The sequence below is a fragment of the Molossus molossus genome, unplaced genomic scaffold (assembly GCF_014108415.1).
Source record: "Molossus molossus isolate mMolMol1 unplaced genomic scaffold, mMolMol1.p scaffold_m16_p_24, whole genome shotgun sequence".
NCBI lineage: Eukaryota > Metazoa > Chordata > Mammalia > Chiroptera > Molossidae > Molossus > Molossus molossus.
Genome location: NW_023425360.1, coordinates 3,446,867 through 3,464,026, shown reverse-complemented (window position 1 = coordinate 3,464,026; position 17,160 = coordinate 3,446,867). Strand labels below are relative to the sequence as shown.

Genomic DNA, 17,160 nt, shown 5'->3' with positions numbered 1-17,160 from the left:
TTGGCAAGGTGACTCCACACTGGAGACATTATCCCAGCAGCCTTAACTACTGGCTACTTTGTCTTCCATTTCCTCTCCTCACTCCAAGGTTCTTCTGGCCACTTGCGTCAGGACTTTCTGGAAAGATGGTTTCTTGAAAAATGTCAGCCCTGGAAGGCATCCTGAGGTAACAGTGCACAGCCCTCAGCTGACTCCTGTCCAGTCTCCTCCGTTAAACGTGGAGCCTAAGGCCTCGTGTGGCAGTCAGTAGGTGTGCAGCTCCAAGGGTGGGGTCTCTGAGTGGGCACAGGGCTACTGGAGTACTGAGTCTTCAGGCAGAGACCACAAGGCTCCCAGCCAACTCTGCCCTCCCACCTCTACCCTGTTGACTGAGGTTAAGAAGAGAAGTGGGACACCCAACAGGTCACCATGGTTACCGTGGCCAGAATATAGCTAAGAAACAAGATGTCTCCAAAATGGGGTACTGAAGCTTCAATAAGAGGGGCCAAAATTCTACTTTAAGGCTTTCTGGCTAATCAGTCTATTGATGAAGGGTCTTGAAAAGTAGGCCCCTAATAACCGAAGGAGTACACCAACATTTAATATATTCTTACCAACAGAAATGTCTGACTCCTTTTTGTTGCCAGATTTGGGGATATTATTCAGTGTTGACAATTCGATAGGCAAAAAAAATGGCATCTCATTATTTTACTTTGTATTTTTATAAAGACTGAGCATGATCCACATATTTGTGGGCCATTTTTATTTCTTGAGAAGAGACTATTCACATCCTTTTTTCTACTGGTCTGTCTTTTCTTAACGATTTATAGGTGTTCTTTGCATACTGAAGACATTAATCCTTTGTCATATTTTTTCCTATTTTCTGTTTGTCTTCTAATTTTGTTTACATCTTCTACAGAAAGTTTCACAGTTTGATGTCTCATGCGTGTCTTTTCCTTCAGCTTCTGTGCTTCATGTGGGGCTAGAATTTCTCTCACTGAGATGATTCAGCTGCTGCTTCAGGCGTTCTCAGAAACAACAGCCACAGGCTTGCAGAGGCAGAAAATCATGCTTATTCAAAAGAAAATGTTTATTTTAAAATAGAACTGTCACCCCAAGCATTTATTTAAACATTAATAGATATGGGTAAAAATTACAAATGATATAATAAAACTAACAGCTTTATATTCACAGATGGTCAGATGCTGACAAACAAAAAAACAAGATCTCTGTACACTGAGATTTGGTTGTTATGAAAATGCATATGATGGCCTGAGGAATGGTCTATTTGCAGGCTTTGGTGGTGCCATAATCCCCAATTTTCTACTGGCTCCTGATGTCACCTGAGAACCAGGCACAGTTGATATTGGCCCAAGTACGGTGGAGGATTTAATTTTAGGAGATATCTTTCTGCAGGTAGTGGACCTCCTAAAATGTGACAAAGAAAAATGAAATGTTAAATAAAACCCGAAGTGAATAAACAGTCTTTTTTTTTCTTAACCTGAAAGAGCTGTATAACCCATGATTTTCTCTGGTCTTACATGTCTGTCAGTTCCCTTACAATTGAAGGAGGAGCAGACTGCTGCTCTTCAGACAAATTTGTCTTCCCCAAATATCAAGGATTGTTTCTGAATTCTGTGCCTGGAGGCCAAACCATGTGCCTTCTCTCCACCCACACCTTTCACAGCTGATAATCAGACCTGCTCCTTCTGGACAGCTGAGCCCAAATCCACATTATCTGATCTATTCTGATCAAATAAAGAAAGTGAGGGTACCTTGTTTTAAGGCTCCAAATGCCCAGACAATAGGTACTCTGGAATCACTGTGCTTGCACAGTCCAGAGAAAGGTAGCTGGGTGTGTGGAGATGGGGCGGAGCAGAGCTGAACCTCTTCCTGTCCAGCCCCAGCCAGGGGAAGGCTGTAGAAGTGGTCCCCTGGAGAGGCCGGTGAGTGGCTCCGGTCTGGCACGTCTCTGTCATGGCCACCACGTCGCCACGTCACCAGCAGCTTGCTGGATTGCCTACACTCCCAGATCTGTGTGCTTGCACCTCCTACTCGCTGCCTTTAAAGCCAGAAGAAGCCCCTGCCACAGCCTATTACGAAGTCCTTCAGCACCTCATTCTCCTCACTGGCCTGAAGATAACAGCTATTCCCTTTTTTCTTCCCACAAAGTAAAACTTAAAAAAAAAAAAAAAATCACAGGGCCGCATGTTTACAAGGATAACAGGCAGCAGCATTCTCTATAGAAGCCTTTTCTTACGCAAGAATTTCCTGCTGCTTTGTAACCAGGCTGAATTCATGCCCAACACTAATTCCATAGCGATGGGGCAGGCAAGTGGCCACCTACCTCTGAAATGGCGGGTGGGAAGGGAGTGGGCACCAGTCTGTGGTAATGACACTCTGGTGGGGCTAGGTGAAGAGTGGTTTTTCAACATTGTTAAACTCTTGCTCCAGGGCAGCATTACTGCAGAACTGGCAAAGATGTGCTAAACCATTAGAGAAGCAACCCTGAATTTCCCTATGCAGATTTCCTGCTAAGATATTAAGCCCAGAGCAAAAACCTGCTGTTTACATTGCTTTACAGAATGAATCTGCCAGCAGCAGCCGCCATCTCTCCCAGGCCATCCATTTTACTCCCACTTAGAGAGCCAGGTACACAACTTCTTCATTGTGTATTATTCTGTAGAGGAAAAGCTCCTACGGTAGGGTGGAGAGTTAAGGACCTTGACAAACAAAGAGCCATGTTTATTCTGTCCCTGGGCAGAGACTAGCAACCAGGTGAGCAGAGTGGAAACTGTGGAAATCTTTCAGAGAGGCTAGGAGAAAATGAGAATGAAGCACAGACACAAGGAGGTTGTTACAAAGGTAAAAGAAGTAACAAAATGTACTGGTTTTAGCCAGTAGGGACCAGAGAAGAATCCCATCATAGACACACAGGCTAATTAAAAACCAGCATCAAAACTGGGACTGGGCCCTGGCCGGTTTGGTTCAGCGGTTAGAGCGTCGGCCTGCGGTACAGAGAGACCCGGGTTCAGTTCCCACTAAGGGCATGTACCACGGTTGCAGTTTGTCCCCGGCCCTGCTTGGGTCGTGCGGGAGGCGGCCACTTGATGTGTCTCTTTCACATCGATGTTTCTCTCCCTCCCTCCCTCCTACTCTATCTGAACAAAAAATGGAAAAATGTCCTGGGTGAGGATTAAAAAAAAACCTGGGACTGGTTTTTGGACAAGTGTGAGCTTTCCTACTTCTTATTCAATCAGGTTCTAGACCACAAGGCAAAGGGCTTCACTCTTATAAACAAAAGTTGTGAAAATTGAATAAGGGAGCCAATGGTAATGAGCACCAAAATATGACTTGCTTTGTTCTAATAAGTAAAAATGGGATCATAATTATTTTTAAGGTTTCTCCATGGACGACTTGCAAAGTGCTCTGGGCCAGGGTGGGCGAGCCAGTGTCCAGTCCTATCTGTGAAACTGAGACCAGGTTGGTACAACCTCACAGAAGCCTTCCCCAGGTCAGGCCTCAGCGTCCTCATCATAAACCCCAGGGGGTTGGACCAAGATGCCTTTTAAGGACTCTTACTCTGTGTGGGCTCCTGAGGAAATGAGTATTTCCCAAAACAGAGAAATAAGTGAAGAAAATAAAATGTCTCCACTAAAGAACATCAGCTGGTCACTTGCATATTAAAAACCACAAAATTAAACTAACATTTACTAATGCCTTTAATTTCTGTACCCTGGCAGACAAATTAGCACATACAAGACGTTTGTTTATGGACTTAACAAGAAAATGACAATTTTGCCTTCCCTTCTCTTCCCTCAAATTTTTTTTATTACCCAGAAGGAAAAGAGGTACAAAAACTGCAAAGAAAAACACAACAGCTTGCAGAAATTTACTAAGAATTTGTTTCCCTTTCTGCAACAAAATGCAGTTATCTGGGGGGTAATTTTCTAGACTAATGGGATGGTCAAGATCCTGCCAGACCTTACTTACATGGTGAGGACAGAGGGTGTCCTTGCAGAAGATAGGAAAAGGGGCTGTTAGAAACAGTGCAATTATGAAGAAATACAAATGCTGCCCACATCATCACCCAGCACCTGACAATGCTATGTTTGTTTCCCCTTGGTGTGCAGACAGGGCCCCATTGCAGACAAGTCCCAGCAGAGGGGCCAGGCACACGTGGGAAAGAGGGGATGGAAGCCATTCATGCAGACCCTAGTGGCGTGGCTTGCTTGACCTTTTGGTTTTCCTGTGTGGCCTCTTCTCTGCTGCCCTGAAAAGACCAGGAGGTTGGCTTTCCTAGGTATGAATGAATGGCCTCCAGGTGGAGGCCCACAGATTCTGCAGCAATCAAAGCAGTATAGCAAGTACTGATAGGAATCATAAAAGCAATGAGGAAACAAAATCTTTTATTTGATCAGCATATGATTTATAGTCTTTTAGGTGGAAAAGTTTCTTAAGAAGAGCAATTATAAAAACATTTTTTTTCTTAAGTTAAGGAAAAAATTGTGGTTTTTGCAAACTAGAGAATTTTAGTGGTAATCGATTTAGGAGCAGATTATTTAAAAAGTCTGAAGCAAATGTTGACTCAAACCTTAACCTTCACTCCATGAATTAGAGAGGCAACATTTAATAATGGCTTATTTTTATAAATGCTTCAAAGGAAACCCGAGCAGTTGTACTTTGGTACTTTTCTCCCTGATACCCTGTATTGCAGAACATGTTGCAGAACTTACGCTTTTGTCTTGAAATCACTGAAACCAGTTTTTCTCCTTTTAGACCTTTGGCAGGCCGGCATCCTTTTCCTCTTTCTTTCATTTTTGGTTTTATTTGCAAAGTAGTGAGAAGATATGGGTGTTTCCTCATTGAACTCCTCAGAGCCATTTTTCTCGGTGCCTCTGCTGCTGGATGAGCTCATCCGTGGGGAGCTGTCCTCAGCTACAAAAGGACAATGCAGACCTTTATTGGTGATACCTGCTGGTCCCAGTGTTGTTACTCTACATGGAGACACACAACATGGGGCAGTTCAGCCGACACCTACCTGCTTTCCTGGTGTCTTCTTGCCACATGGATTCGACAATTGCGCAAGAACTGAACATTTCTTTTTTTTTTTATTTCACAAAGCCTCAAAGTGCTCAATGGCAATTTATTTTTTAAAGAAAGAGGATCAGCCCTGGCCAGTTTGGCTCAGCAGTTAGAGCGTTGGTCTGCGGACTGGACAGTCCTGGGTTCAGTTCCCGTAAGGGCATGTACCTTGGTTGCAGTTTGTCCCCATCCCTGGTTGGGGTTGTGTGGGTGGCAGCCAGTCGATGTGTCTCTCTCACATTGATGTTTCTCTCTCTCTTCCCCCGTCTCTCCCTCCCGCTCTATCTTAAGATAAATGCAAAAAATGTCCTCGGGTGAGAAAAGAGAAAGAGAGAAAGAAGGAAAGAAGGAAAGAAAGAGGATCAGAATTCATTAAAAAAGCTGTGATACTCTTTAACTCAAGTAGAGACCTCAGTTTAGCTCGTGCTGTTGTGTATGACCAATACCCGTTACTGTTTGGGCAGTTAATCCTGATAAGTTCTTTGAAAAGAATAATGTGCTAGATAAAAGATAATTTTATTTATCACTTTACATATGCTGAAAAAAACCCAATATAAAAGAAACATAAACTATGCTCTGCACCTCACTTTTGAATAAGTTACTTAGTAAATGAGTGTCAGAAAATTCCTGACCATATTTCACCCTTCAAAGACAAAAACACCTCTTTGCATAATAATTGTAAACATTTCACACACCATGCAGGAAATGCAAGCACACACTTGCAAAGAAGATTGTAACTTCCACAGGTATTTGCATTCCAACACATGGAAAGAACGTGAAACCTCCAGTCTGCATTTTCTGAAGGAAGGTTATCTCCTGGCTGGTTTGGTTCACCCTCAGGCTACCCTGATGCCCAGTAGGAAGGGCAGGAAGGGCCCTGTCCCTCCAACACTGGTTTACACAGAAAGACACTACAGCTGGGGCAAAGAGCACTGTCAATCCAGCTGTGGGACTTTGGGGAAATAAAAAGCCTCACCCGTTTCCACCTGTAAAATGGGTGTTGGTGAGAATTGAGTGATACAAAATAGACAAAGCTCTTGGCACAGTGCCTGTCCCTCAATAATGGCAGCAATCATCACCACACTGGCTGTTTCCACAGAGCAGCCCTGTCTCATGTGGGAAAAACTCTTCCCAACAAGTCATTATACTAGACAAACATGAAGTTCCTACCAAGAGACTGTCACCATTGTCAAAGCAAGGCCTTTAATGAAATAATGACTATACAGAGGAATTTATGAAAACCTTACTTTTCAGCATTTTGTTAATGGATTAAAAATGATTATGAACAGACAGAACTTGAAGCACATGCTCACTCATTTCTCAGCCTGCTTACCATTTCCATTAGCCTTGAGAAAAAAACCCTACAGAGATCCCTTACAGAAACAGGATAAACACTGAACCTGGCCTGTCTGTTGTGTTTTATCAAATGGCAGTACATTAGAGGAGGCCATAAGAATCCTCCTGTCCTGTCCCCTATGTCTTCCTTTGTTCTTGATTTTCTCTTAGTCAGTGCTTTCTATAGCTCAGGGATGAGGTTCGTAATTAGAGGTACTTCGTGACATAACTAATGTAACTTTTGGGAACATCTGCTAATGATGCACTCCCTTGGGCAGATTCTTTCAACGGCTAACAACAATAAGATTATCTAGAATTACAATTACATGTTCATTTTTCCAAAATATTTAAACTCCACTCTAAAATTTTATCTTTAAACATGGTTTTCAGATAATATGCTCCTTCCTCAGATAAGGAACTCTAAAATTTTTTCTTTAAACATGCTTTTCAGATAATATGCTCCTTCCTCAGATAAGGAAACTGAAGCACAAAGAGGTTATTTGTAGCCTGCCAAGGACCACAGAGTGAGATGGTGGCAGACTTGGGAGCTGCACTCAGCACTCTGGATTCCTCGAGCATTTGCCTTAACAGAACCAGCAACTTCTGGGCTCAAAGGTCCTCCTTTGGGTCCTATAAGCAGGTTCAGCAGCTGGCATCGCCCAGGGGGCCGGAGCACCAGTGTCCTGTAAGAGGCGCCTGGCACAACACTGAGGACTGCCCTGAGCACTTGAGGTCAGAGTGACAAGGTGGAGGAAGCATGAACACACCTGGAAACCATAGAAATTTAATCCAGTGAAACGCATCACTTAACATTAAAACAAGCTTTTAGAAAACAAGTATTTTGCTGTATACTGAACCTGGTAATGTCCACTCAGAGTATTTCTGTAATACTGGAATCATTTCTGCACCATATTTTTCCAGTTTGTCTTCGGTAACACCATCAATTTGAAGCAAAACCTCAGGATCAGAAGATAAAGATTCTGTGCATGAACATAAAATCAGGAATTTAAATTACCACCAATAGAAAACCCACTGAATTCATGCTCATTCACCCATTTAGCACATGTTTGTTAAGTGCCAACCAACTGCAGAGCACTAGGCACATGAGCCAATTTCCTACAAAGCAGCTGGTGCCAACAGAGGCAGCAGAGAGGCCCAGAGGATAGGGGTCCATCATCTAATTCCAGAAGCAAAGGTGCTTAGTTAAGTCAGGGCAGAGAGGGGGAGAGAGCAAAGGACACGGGGGAAACTGGAAGGGAGTCTTGTGTGCTGTGCCTCAGAGTTTAAGCAAACTTTGCTGTCTTCTCACAACGAAGGCTGTTTAGGGTAACACCCACATTCATATTTCCAGCTTTGAATTCTTCCCTGCACTCCAGATTTGTATATCCTATTCAAAAAGTCTGTAACTGATTTCTTACGAGCCCCTCCCCACTCAAACCTGTTTTTCCTCCAGTCTTTCTGCCTGTGGGGTAAAGTCGGTAACCTGACTTGGAAAAGTAGACTGTTGAGTCCTTTGCACACAGATGGCACATCAGTGTTGTAGCTGGACAAGCCTGTCATTTTAAAGGTCACTCTGGCTGCTGTATGGAAAATGGGTTATAAGGGAAAGGGCAGAAACTGCGAGCCTGGTGGGAGCCACTGAGGAGCAAGCGAGGACGCAGTGAACTGGGATGTAGCAGTGGAGACAAGAGAGATACTGTATCTGGATGCGTTTCGGAGGCTGGTCTGTAGGAGTCATTGATGTATTGGCTATGGGGAGTGAGGGAGCAATAACTCCTATGTATTTGACTTGAGCAAAGGGTGGATTTCAAATCTGCAATTTCACATCATTTCTATGTTTAGAGGAAAAGGAACAGAACTTTGGGACAGACTAGAAGGTTTATGGAGGAATTTAGTGGAAGATAAAGTGGGAAAGGCAAGGAGAGGTGCAGATCCTTGATAGACTTTGTACTTTATCTGGAGAGCTACTGGAGTTTTAGCAGAGTCTTTGAAAGATTAAAATGCATATCATGTTCATATCTGGAGTTAAGGAGACCAGTTAGAAAACTACACTAATAACCTAGGAACAAAATACTGCATTTCATCAATTCTAAGACACATTTATTCACTGTTTGATTTTCCTGAGGTCAAGATGGGTCTTACAAGTGCTGATGGTCAAATGGCAGCTGTACCACGGTTGTTGCTGCCTGTGCATGTGAGAACTTAGTCACAGCTATCAGCACTGTTGGCACGTCCACAGCGTGACTGCTGTGCCAGTTCTGCACATGTTGACTTAACTGCCACATAAAATGTCTACAGAAAGACTAGACTGTGATTAGCATTGAAAAAGTGATTATGAATGCAGAAAATCTCAGAAACGTAGTGGGGAATAATTTGGCATTGATAAAGCAAATGGTTTACTCCACCTAAAAAGAAGATGCCTAAAGTAGATGAAGCAGTGTTACATTTGTGTCACTGAGAGATGTGCAGCCTTCCGTTGACACTTTGTGGTATCATCAAGGAAACACAGCCCTGGCCAGTGTGGCTCAGTGACTAGAGTGTCAGCTATCTCCCTCTCTCTCTCACAACTCCTCCCTCCCTCTCTTCCACTCTCTCTAAAAAAAAGAAAGAAAAGAAAATGCAATAATCAAATCAGAACAAGTGACAGGGGAAACTAGTGTAACACACTGAAAAAGGCTGAGTCACTAACATTCTAAATGACATAAGGAAAAACAAAGATATGGACAACTGAGTCCAAAAACAATTTAGAAGAGTCAGGCTTTGAATGTGAATATTTACAAGCACCTAACTTTAATTTTATGCATTTTTCATGTATGCACAGTATAAATAAGTCAAAACAATTTTCAACAAAAGCACTGTGTTGCAGTTTAATTAGAATTTTTTCTTTCTTAATAGTTCATAAAATAACAATGTCTTAATATAGATGGCACCTTAGAGTTAGTTGATGAAGTACTGTAATGACCCATGGTGCTGGGAGTGGGAATGGAGAAGAGAAAATGTGACAATTATGAGACGTTTGGAGGATGGACATGGAAGGCAATGTACACTACTAGTCAGTCACCCATGTGACAGCTTAGTTTCCAGGAACTTTACTATTAGAATACTGGTTGAGGTATATGAATCTATGGCAATAACTCAGGACAGCAAGTATTTATTAACTGAAGGCATAGAAGAGTGCTTGATCCAGATTCAAAGAAGCATAAAACATAATCTCTTAGCTCCTCATTGCAAAGACATCGATATATAACATAGCTAAACATCATAAAGGCAGGCAAAAAATGGACACAAAATCATTAAGTAACATCTGGTGTTAAAGACTGCAATTATCCATATTCTAACATCCAGCATTAGAGGAAAGTATAAAATTAAAATTGTATCGTATGTCTGAATAACAAGGTACTAAATATATCTTATAGAGTATATATTATCTCAAGAATAGGTTTAAATTGCTTCTCTGAGCTTTCAATTTAGAGTAAATAAAAATAATACAAAAGACTTAGCTACATTTATGCACTTAAAGTTCCTTAGCAAGATTAACTTTTGGCCTATTCATTTATGCCATGGAACAGAAGACACACACACCTACCTGCAAGCTTCTTGAGAGTGACAGTGTTAAAGATATTGAAGTAATGGACACCAAAAACTTTCCCCAGAGATTTGCAGACTTCCGTAAGTTCTCCTAGACATTTCTTAACCACCTCTTCCCTCTGAGATACCTGCGTCACTAAGGCTTTTTGTTTTTTAATACGGCTGGAATTTTCCGTTTCCATAAAGTCTACCTTTGAGAGAAAGAGCAAGATCATGAGTGGTGCATGCACACTTGCATCAAAATAGAAACTTTATTTAATGCTTAATTGCATTTGGGGGGGGATACTTCTGTTATGCCAAGTAGATAGTTATAAGTCCCTTGGGAACAGCAGCTGTGAATTCTCCATCTTTGTATCTCCAGTGTCTAGCACAGAACTGCTTCTTCTTTTTTTTTTAATCCTCACCCAAGGATATTTTTCTTCAGACAGAGTGAGAGGGAGAGAGTAGGAGAGAGGGAGAAACATCTATGTGAGAGTGACACATCAACTGGCTGCCTCCCACAAGACCCCGACCAGGGCCAGGAACGAACCACAACTGAGGTATGTGCCCTTGACCAGAATCGAACCCGTGGCTCATTGGTCCGCAGGTCGATGCTCTAACCACTGAACAAACTGGCCAGGGCCAGAACTGCTTCTTAATAAATGTTTATTTAGTAAACGCGTGACAACTTAGTGATCTGATAATTCATTAAATTCAATTTGACGGGTATTACATTACTTGGGTTCAATTTTAAGATCTCTTTGCAAATTATGAGGAACAGATTTTGCTCATATAGAACAGTATAAATAAATTCAGTATCTATAGCTTTGGAAGACAGTTTAATTTGCAGTAATATATTTTTTGTCTATTAATTATGAAATAATAAAATGAAATAAACATTTAAAATACTATACCTTTAAATGCCCATTTAGTAAAGCTTGGGCTTTACTTCCGGGCATCACATAGGCAATAGGTTGGTCATTGGCATTGATAAATAAGTCTTCATCCAAGATCTTGTCAAGTATCAGCTTTTTAAAAAGTCTTTCAGCATTGTGTCGTGAATATGTAGACCCCTTTCCAAATATCCCAGACTGAATTTTTGCACTCTTACTCCCTGGTGAGAAGGTAAAAGAAGTCAGATTAGTAAATGTAGGCACATCATAACCCTCTAACAGAAGAGGCTGACAAGGTCATTTATGGGTAGGTCTGGATAAATGGAATAAATCATCTACTCCATAGGAAAACTCATGGCATAAAACACACACTCATTCCCATAAAATGAGAATATTTGAGTAGAACTCTAAAATTTCTATGGTTGTATGTACTTTTCCACATCTTTTTATAACATGCATTGACCAAGAACAGCAGCAAAATTAAGTGTATCATTTAGGATGTTGCATTTATAGCTTATAAAATTACATTAGAGCAAAGAAATCAAAGATAGAGTTTTTATAAACTTTAATAGCTTCATGTCAATATGCTCCATTAGGATAACTGCATTATTGATCTCCTTACAAAAAATTTTTGACAATCAATTTTATAAATACTCTCTTTGGTCCTGTATTGAAATCACTACTCATTTACAATCTAAATTAAAGTCCATATTTCTGTCACTCTCACAAATTAAGCCTACACAGATTTCAAACCAAAAGCACACTACTCCACAACACTGCACACTTCCCACCTCCCCTGCTGGCCGAGGGCACCACATTGGGCTGGATCTTTGGTATCACATCCAGCTGTTGTAATTACTAATGTCTTAATCATAAATACAATTTTATTATAACAATCTACTTAGGAAACCTTGAGACACTGATTATAATCAGGATTAACAGTTACTTTGTAAAGCTTTAGCTGTATTTTAAGAGTTCCAAATAATTACATTATTATAAATTTCAGAGGACTTCTGGCCACACATGTTGAATGATTTAAGCTTTTCTTTCTGCAATTAATTTGTATCCCTGAAATGTCACACAGGATCAGGACTACTGTGCCACCCTCCCCGTCCCCAGTCTCACTGTTGTCCTCCAAGGCAATCACTTTTTAAACAGCTTTTGTTTTCAGCTCTTGTGGTTATCTCCACATCGAACCATAACCCTGCTGTCATTCCTCTGGCCAGTCACCACCTCACATACACCTACTGACCCTGCAACTATGAAAGATGAGGCTTTATCTCATTTATACTTTACCCTGCCCCAAATTTTGCTATAATAATACTGGTTCATCTATTGCATATTTTTGTAACTTTAGATAGAACTTCTGACCACTCTTCCTCCCCTCTATGTAAATTATTAGCATCTCAAGCCTTCTGTGTACTCCCCTTTTATTTATTGTGCGTTTATTTTCATATCAAGATTTACACTTACGTCCCATCCTATTCTCTAACCATGTTTAAGTCTATATGTTGACTAAAACTGTTGTAGCTAATCTACAGTGTGAATGACAAGTTTCCTTCCCCACTTGGAATGTTGACTCTTGTGCAACCCCAAGGAGGATGTTTACTGAATCCAGACAAATGGATTACTTTTTTGTAGATTATATCAATTACTCAAAATCGTGTAACAATTGCCATTGTTTCTACATCTGACCTTGGCTCTCCTATATAAATCCTTCCCCTGGAGTTTCCAAGTGCCTTTCTCCCTTTTTGGTTGAGAAGTAACATTTTTGTTCTTTACTGTTGTCAATAAAACACTTTCTTGTTCTTTCTCTATATTGCTTGGGACTGATTTTTCTTGACCTTGTTACAATCTACACAGACTGCTTACTGCACGTGCTGCATAGCCATGTTTCTGGGATTTCTTCTCACTGGACCCCTCAGTCAGTTCCTTTGTTTATGGTATCATGTGATGTGCACACTTACTTTCTTTGCCTTCTAGTCTCCAGAGCTGCTGATATTAATCTGATGCCAGTTTTGTTTTGGTTTCTGTTTTTACTTCCCAAAGCTTTCAGGACCATCAATGAAGAGGTCCACAATATGTCACTGTGGTATAAAATTATTGAGCAAAAGGCATTTGAGTTCCCGAAATCTCAAGCACAGACACTCAAAAGAACTCAATCGTCATAAGTCCCCTCCCTGGGATCAACCAAGGGTGAGTGATTCTTATCATCCGAGATTCACGTCACATCTAAATAGATATTGTCACAAAAACATTCATATCTCCCTTGCATCTATTCTTCGAAGGACCCATTTATCTTTCCAAAAACTTATTTGTTTTCCCATAAGTGTCCTTTCTCCCCTTCCTTCCCCTTAAGATGGTATTTAGGCCCCAAAGTCAAACTGACCTTATGAGTTACATTTTTCTGTGAACTCCCTTACATACATGATTAAACCTGTCTTTTGACAGTTCAATTTGCAAGCCCCCAACTAGTAAACCTAACAGGGTAGAGAAAGTTTTTCCTCCTTAATATGTCTTTACTCTTGGTATTTTTTTTCTTTCTTATTCTTGGCATTCCTTTTTTGTTTGTTTGTTTGTTTATTTATTTATTTTTAATCCTCGCCCAAGGACATATTTCCATTTTTTTGTTCAGGTAGAGTGGGAGGAGAGAGAGGGAGAGAGAGAGAAACATCAATGTGAAAGGGACACATCGAGTAGCTGCCACCCGCACGACCCAACCGGAGCCAGGGACAAACCGCAACCAAGGTACATGCCCTTAGCGGGAACCGAACCGGGTCTCTCTGGACCGCAGGCCAACGCTCTAACCGCTGAGCCAAACCAGCCAGGGCTTGGCATTCTTTTTTAAAATATTTTTTTCCATTACTGATTTTAGAGAGAGAGGAAGGAAGAGGGAGAGAGAGATAAATACATCGATGAGAGAGAACATCAATTGGTCGCCTCCTGCATGCCCCCCACTGGAGATCAGGCCCACAACCTGGGCATGTGTCCTGACTGGGAATCGAACCGGCAACCCCTTGGTGCATGGGTCAATGCTCAACCAGTGAGCCACACCAGCCGGACTATTCTTAGCATTCTTACATCTCATCTTCTAAAGCATCTGATCTGGCACTCAGTGAGCATTTTATTTTATTTATTTATTTTTATCCTCACCTGAGGATATTTTTCCATTTTTTGTTCAGATAGAGTGGGAGGGAGAGAGAGGGGGAGAGAGAGAGAGAGAGAGAGAGAGAGAGAAACATCGACGTGAAAGGGACACATCGAGTGGCTGCCTCCCACACGACCTAACCAGGGCCGGGGACAAACTGCAACCGAGGTACGTGCCCTTAGCAGGAACCAATCCCGGGTCTCTGGACCGCAGGCCGATGCTTTAACCGCTGAGCCAAACTGGCCAGGGCGGGCATTTTATTTTTATTTTAAATGTTTTTATTATTGATTTTTTAGAGAGAGAGGAAGGGAGAAATAGAAACATCAATCGGCCGCATCCTACATGGCCCCTAATGGGGATCAAGCCTGCAACCCAGGCATGTGGGGGTTGACTGGGAATCGAACCTGGACCTCTCAGTCCATGGGACTGATGCTCAATCCACTGAGTCACATCGGCTGGGCTTAAGTGGGCATTTTACTCTGAAAGCCTTTTTCTCTTCCTCTCTGGAAAATTTTCTTACATCACTGGTTTGATAATTCCCTCTATTGTCTATTTCAAAAATTCTGTCAGAATTCACATCTCCTAAGAATTGATCTTCTATATTTTTTCTCATTTTTTTTCCCATATATTTTTGCTCAGGTCTTAGAAAACTTTGTAGACTTTATCTTCCAACCATTCCACTAAATTTACTTTGTCCATCATTTAAACATTTTTATAGTTCTTTCATTTGTTTTTTTCTTTTCTAAAACATTCTATTAGTAAGTCTTTGTGAAGATACTAATTAAGGATTTCCTCTCCCTTCTCCCCAATGTTATTTCCTATTTTCTAAGTTATCTATATCCCCAGGGTCAAATACTGTTTATCTGGTCTTTCTCTTGATTTCCTATTTATATGTAACCTTCAGGGACCAGGTTAAACTATTATTGACTTTCTAGAGAGAGAAATGGAGAAATAGAAACATCAATTGGCTGCCTCCTGCATGGCTCCTAATGGGGATCAAGCCTGCAACCCCGGCAGATGGGGGTTGACTGGGAATCGAACCCGGACCTCTCAGTCCATGGGTGGACTTCCTGTTATTTTATATCTTGGTTTATGTCTCCCCAAATTCCTCCCCTGAATGGAGTTATTGGGTTTGTTTTAGAGTAAGTAGGTAGGACCAGAGTTTAGGTGGACTGGGTGCCCCCAACTTGTTCTTAACTCAGTTGCCTTTCTGGTCCTCAGGCAGTTTATTTATGTGTGTTTCAGAATCAATGCCAGGCTGGTATTTGATACAGTTCTTTGGTGGGCAGACTCTTTTCACTGATCCATCCTATTTTTGCGCCCCCTGCTTTCACTCCCCCTCTCTGGACTTCTAGACGTCAATCCTGGGGTCTACTGATAAGGGGTTTTGCTTGGTTGATAGTCCCTCCTCTCCTTTAACTCTCTCCTACATTGATTTTTCATCATGGTTTACTGCGCTTCATTCATTTGTCGACATGCTTCAATCCGTTTCCACAATCTGATGGTCTCTCTCCGGTTCTCTATGCTATTATAGATTTAACTCCTCATTTTATTTCCTTACTATTATTTTAACAGGGCGTCAAGCCAAAATAGAAGACAGGTACTTATGCTCAGGCTGCCATCTTGAACTGTAATTCTCTAAGCAAGGTATACTTCACTCAGACGAAACTGTATAAGCTTTATAATTTTCTTTCTTGTGTGTGTGAGCAATTTTTTTTTTTCTGATTTTTTTACTGATTTTAGAGAGAGAAGGGAGAGGCAGAGAGAGACAGAAACATCAATGAGAGAGAATATCGATTAGCTGCCTCCTACATGCCTCTCACTGGGGATCGGGCCCACAACCAGGGCATGTGCCCTGACCAGGAATTGAACTGGCGACCTCTTGGAGCATGGGTTGACGCTCAATCACTGAGCCATACCAGCTGGGCTATAATTTTCTTTTTTGGATGTGAGAACTCCTCATATTAGTGACATATAAATTCTATAAAAATAATTGGCATATCCCTGGCCAGTGTGGCTCAGTTGGTTAAGAGTCATCCTGTGCACTGAAAGGTCCCAGGACCAATTCCCAGACAGGGCACAGCCCAGGCTGCAGGCTCGATCCCATCAGGGTGCATGTGGATGTAGCGATCAATATTTCTCACATCGGTTTCTATCTCTCTCTCCCTCTCCCTCCCTACCTCTCTAAAAATCAATTTTAAAGAATAAACATAAAGTGCCCTGGCCGGTTTGGCTTAGCGGTTAGAGTGTCAGCCTGCGGACCAACGAGTCATTAGGTTTGATTCTGGTCAAGGGCACATATCTTGATTGCAGTTTGTCTCTGGCCCTGGTCAGGTCGTGGGGGAGGCAACCAGTTGTATGGCGCGCACCCTCTCTTTCTTTCTCTCATCCCCCCCCCCCTCTATCTGTTGATAAATAAAAAAAATCTTCGGGTGAGGAATTAGAGAATAAATGAAAATAATTGGCATAATTCATAAAAACTGATTTTCCTGTTAGTAAACAAAGGTTTTTATTCTGAAACCCTTCACTTCTATAAGAAAACAGACAAGAGAATTCTTTAGATGCTCAACTTCAATTGATATAACTCAAATAAAAAAGATGACTTACCCAAGAAAATGTCGACCAGCATATTCATAGTAAATCTCCCACAAGGACCTACATGTTTTATATTTCCCATTCCTTGTGATGAACTATGTTCTTGAACAAATCTTACAATATTTTTTACATCGTCAGTCACATCTCGTGTCTTATAATCCTAAGAATAAAAAGAGATTATCTTCTGTGATAATTAAGATGATACCTAGATTGCTAGCATTTACGAACTAGTAGTGTCATAATCGACCGTTTCCAGACCAAAAACCAAGGAAGTTTCAAATGTTCATTCTTTTCTAAGTTCTTATATTAACCTTGCGTCTAGAACAATTAGCACTCTACTGTATCTAGTTTATTACTGTTTCATAGACATCTTGTCTTTCAATGATCTGACAGTACACTACAGGTAAGAATATTCTTAGAAAAAAAAAAATATCCCTGGTAACTCCTAGAACAGTGGTCCGTTAAATACTGGCTGGTGACTTCTGAGATGAAAAACATGCAAATTTATGAGTTTCCAATCTCTTTTGGGTCTTTGGTACCAAAGTCTATCCTTTGTAC

The 17,160-nt window shown here is 41.3% G+C and overlaps 1 protein-coding gene across 1 annotated transcript in view; it reads right to left on the bottom strand.

The window, feature by feature from the left end:
• Positions 1–1,210: 1,210 nt before the first annotated feature.
• LOC118640949 (Bloom syndrome protein-like) overlaps positions 1,211–17,160 on the bottom strand; it is a 33,561-nt gene continuing 17,611 nt past the window's right edge. The window contains exons 6-11 of the mRNA XM_036278031.1: positions 16,615–16,762; positions 10,881–11,080; positions 9,986–10,178; positions 7,257–7,379; positions 4,716–4,917; positions 1,211–1,407 (exon numbers count right to left, since the gene is read on the bottom strand). Coding sequence (XP_036133924.1) covers positions 1,230–1,407; positions 4,716–4,917; positions 7,257–7,379; positions 9,986–10,178; positions 10,881–11,080; positions 16,615–16,762 — 1,044 coding nt within the window. The 3' untranslated portion in view covers positions 1,211–1,229. The remainder of the gene's footprint in view (positions 1,408–4,715; positions 4,918–7,256; positions 7,380–9,985; positions 10,179–10,880; positions 11,081–16,614; positions 16,763–17,160) is intronic.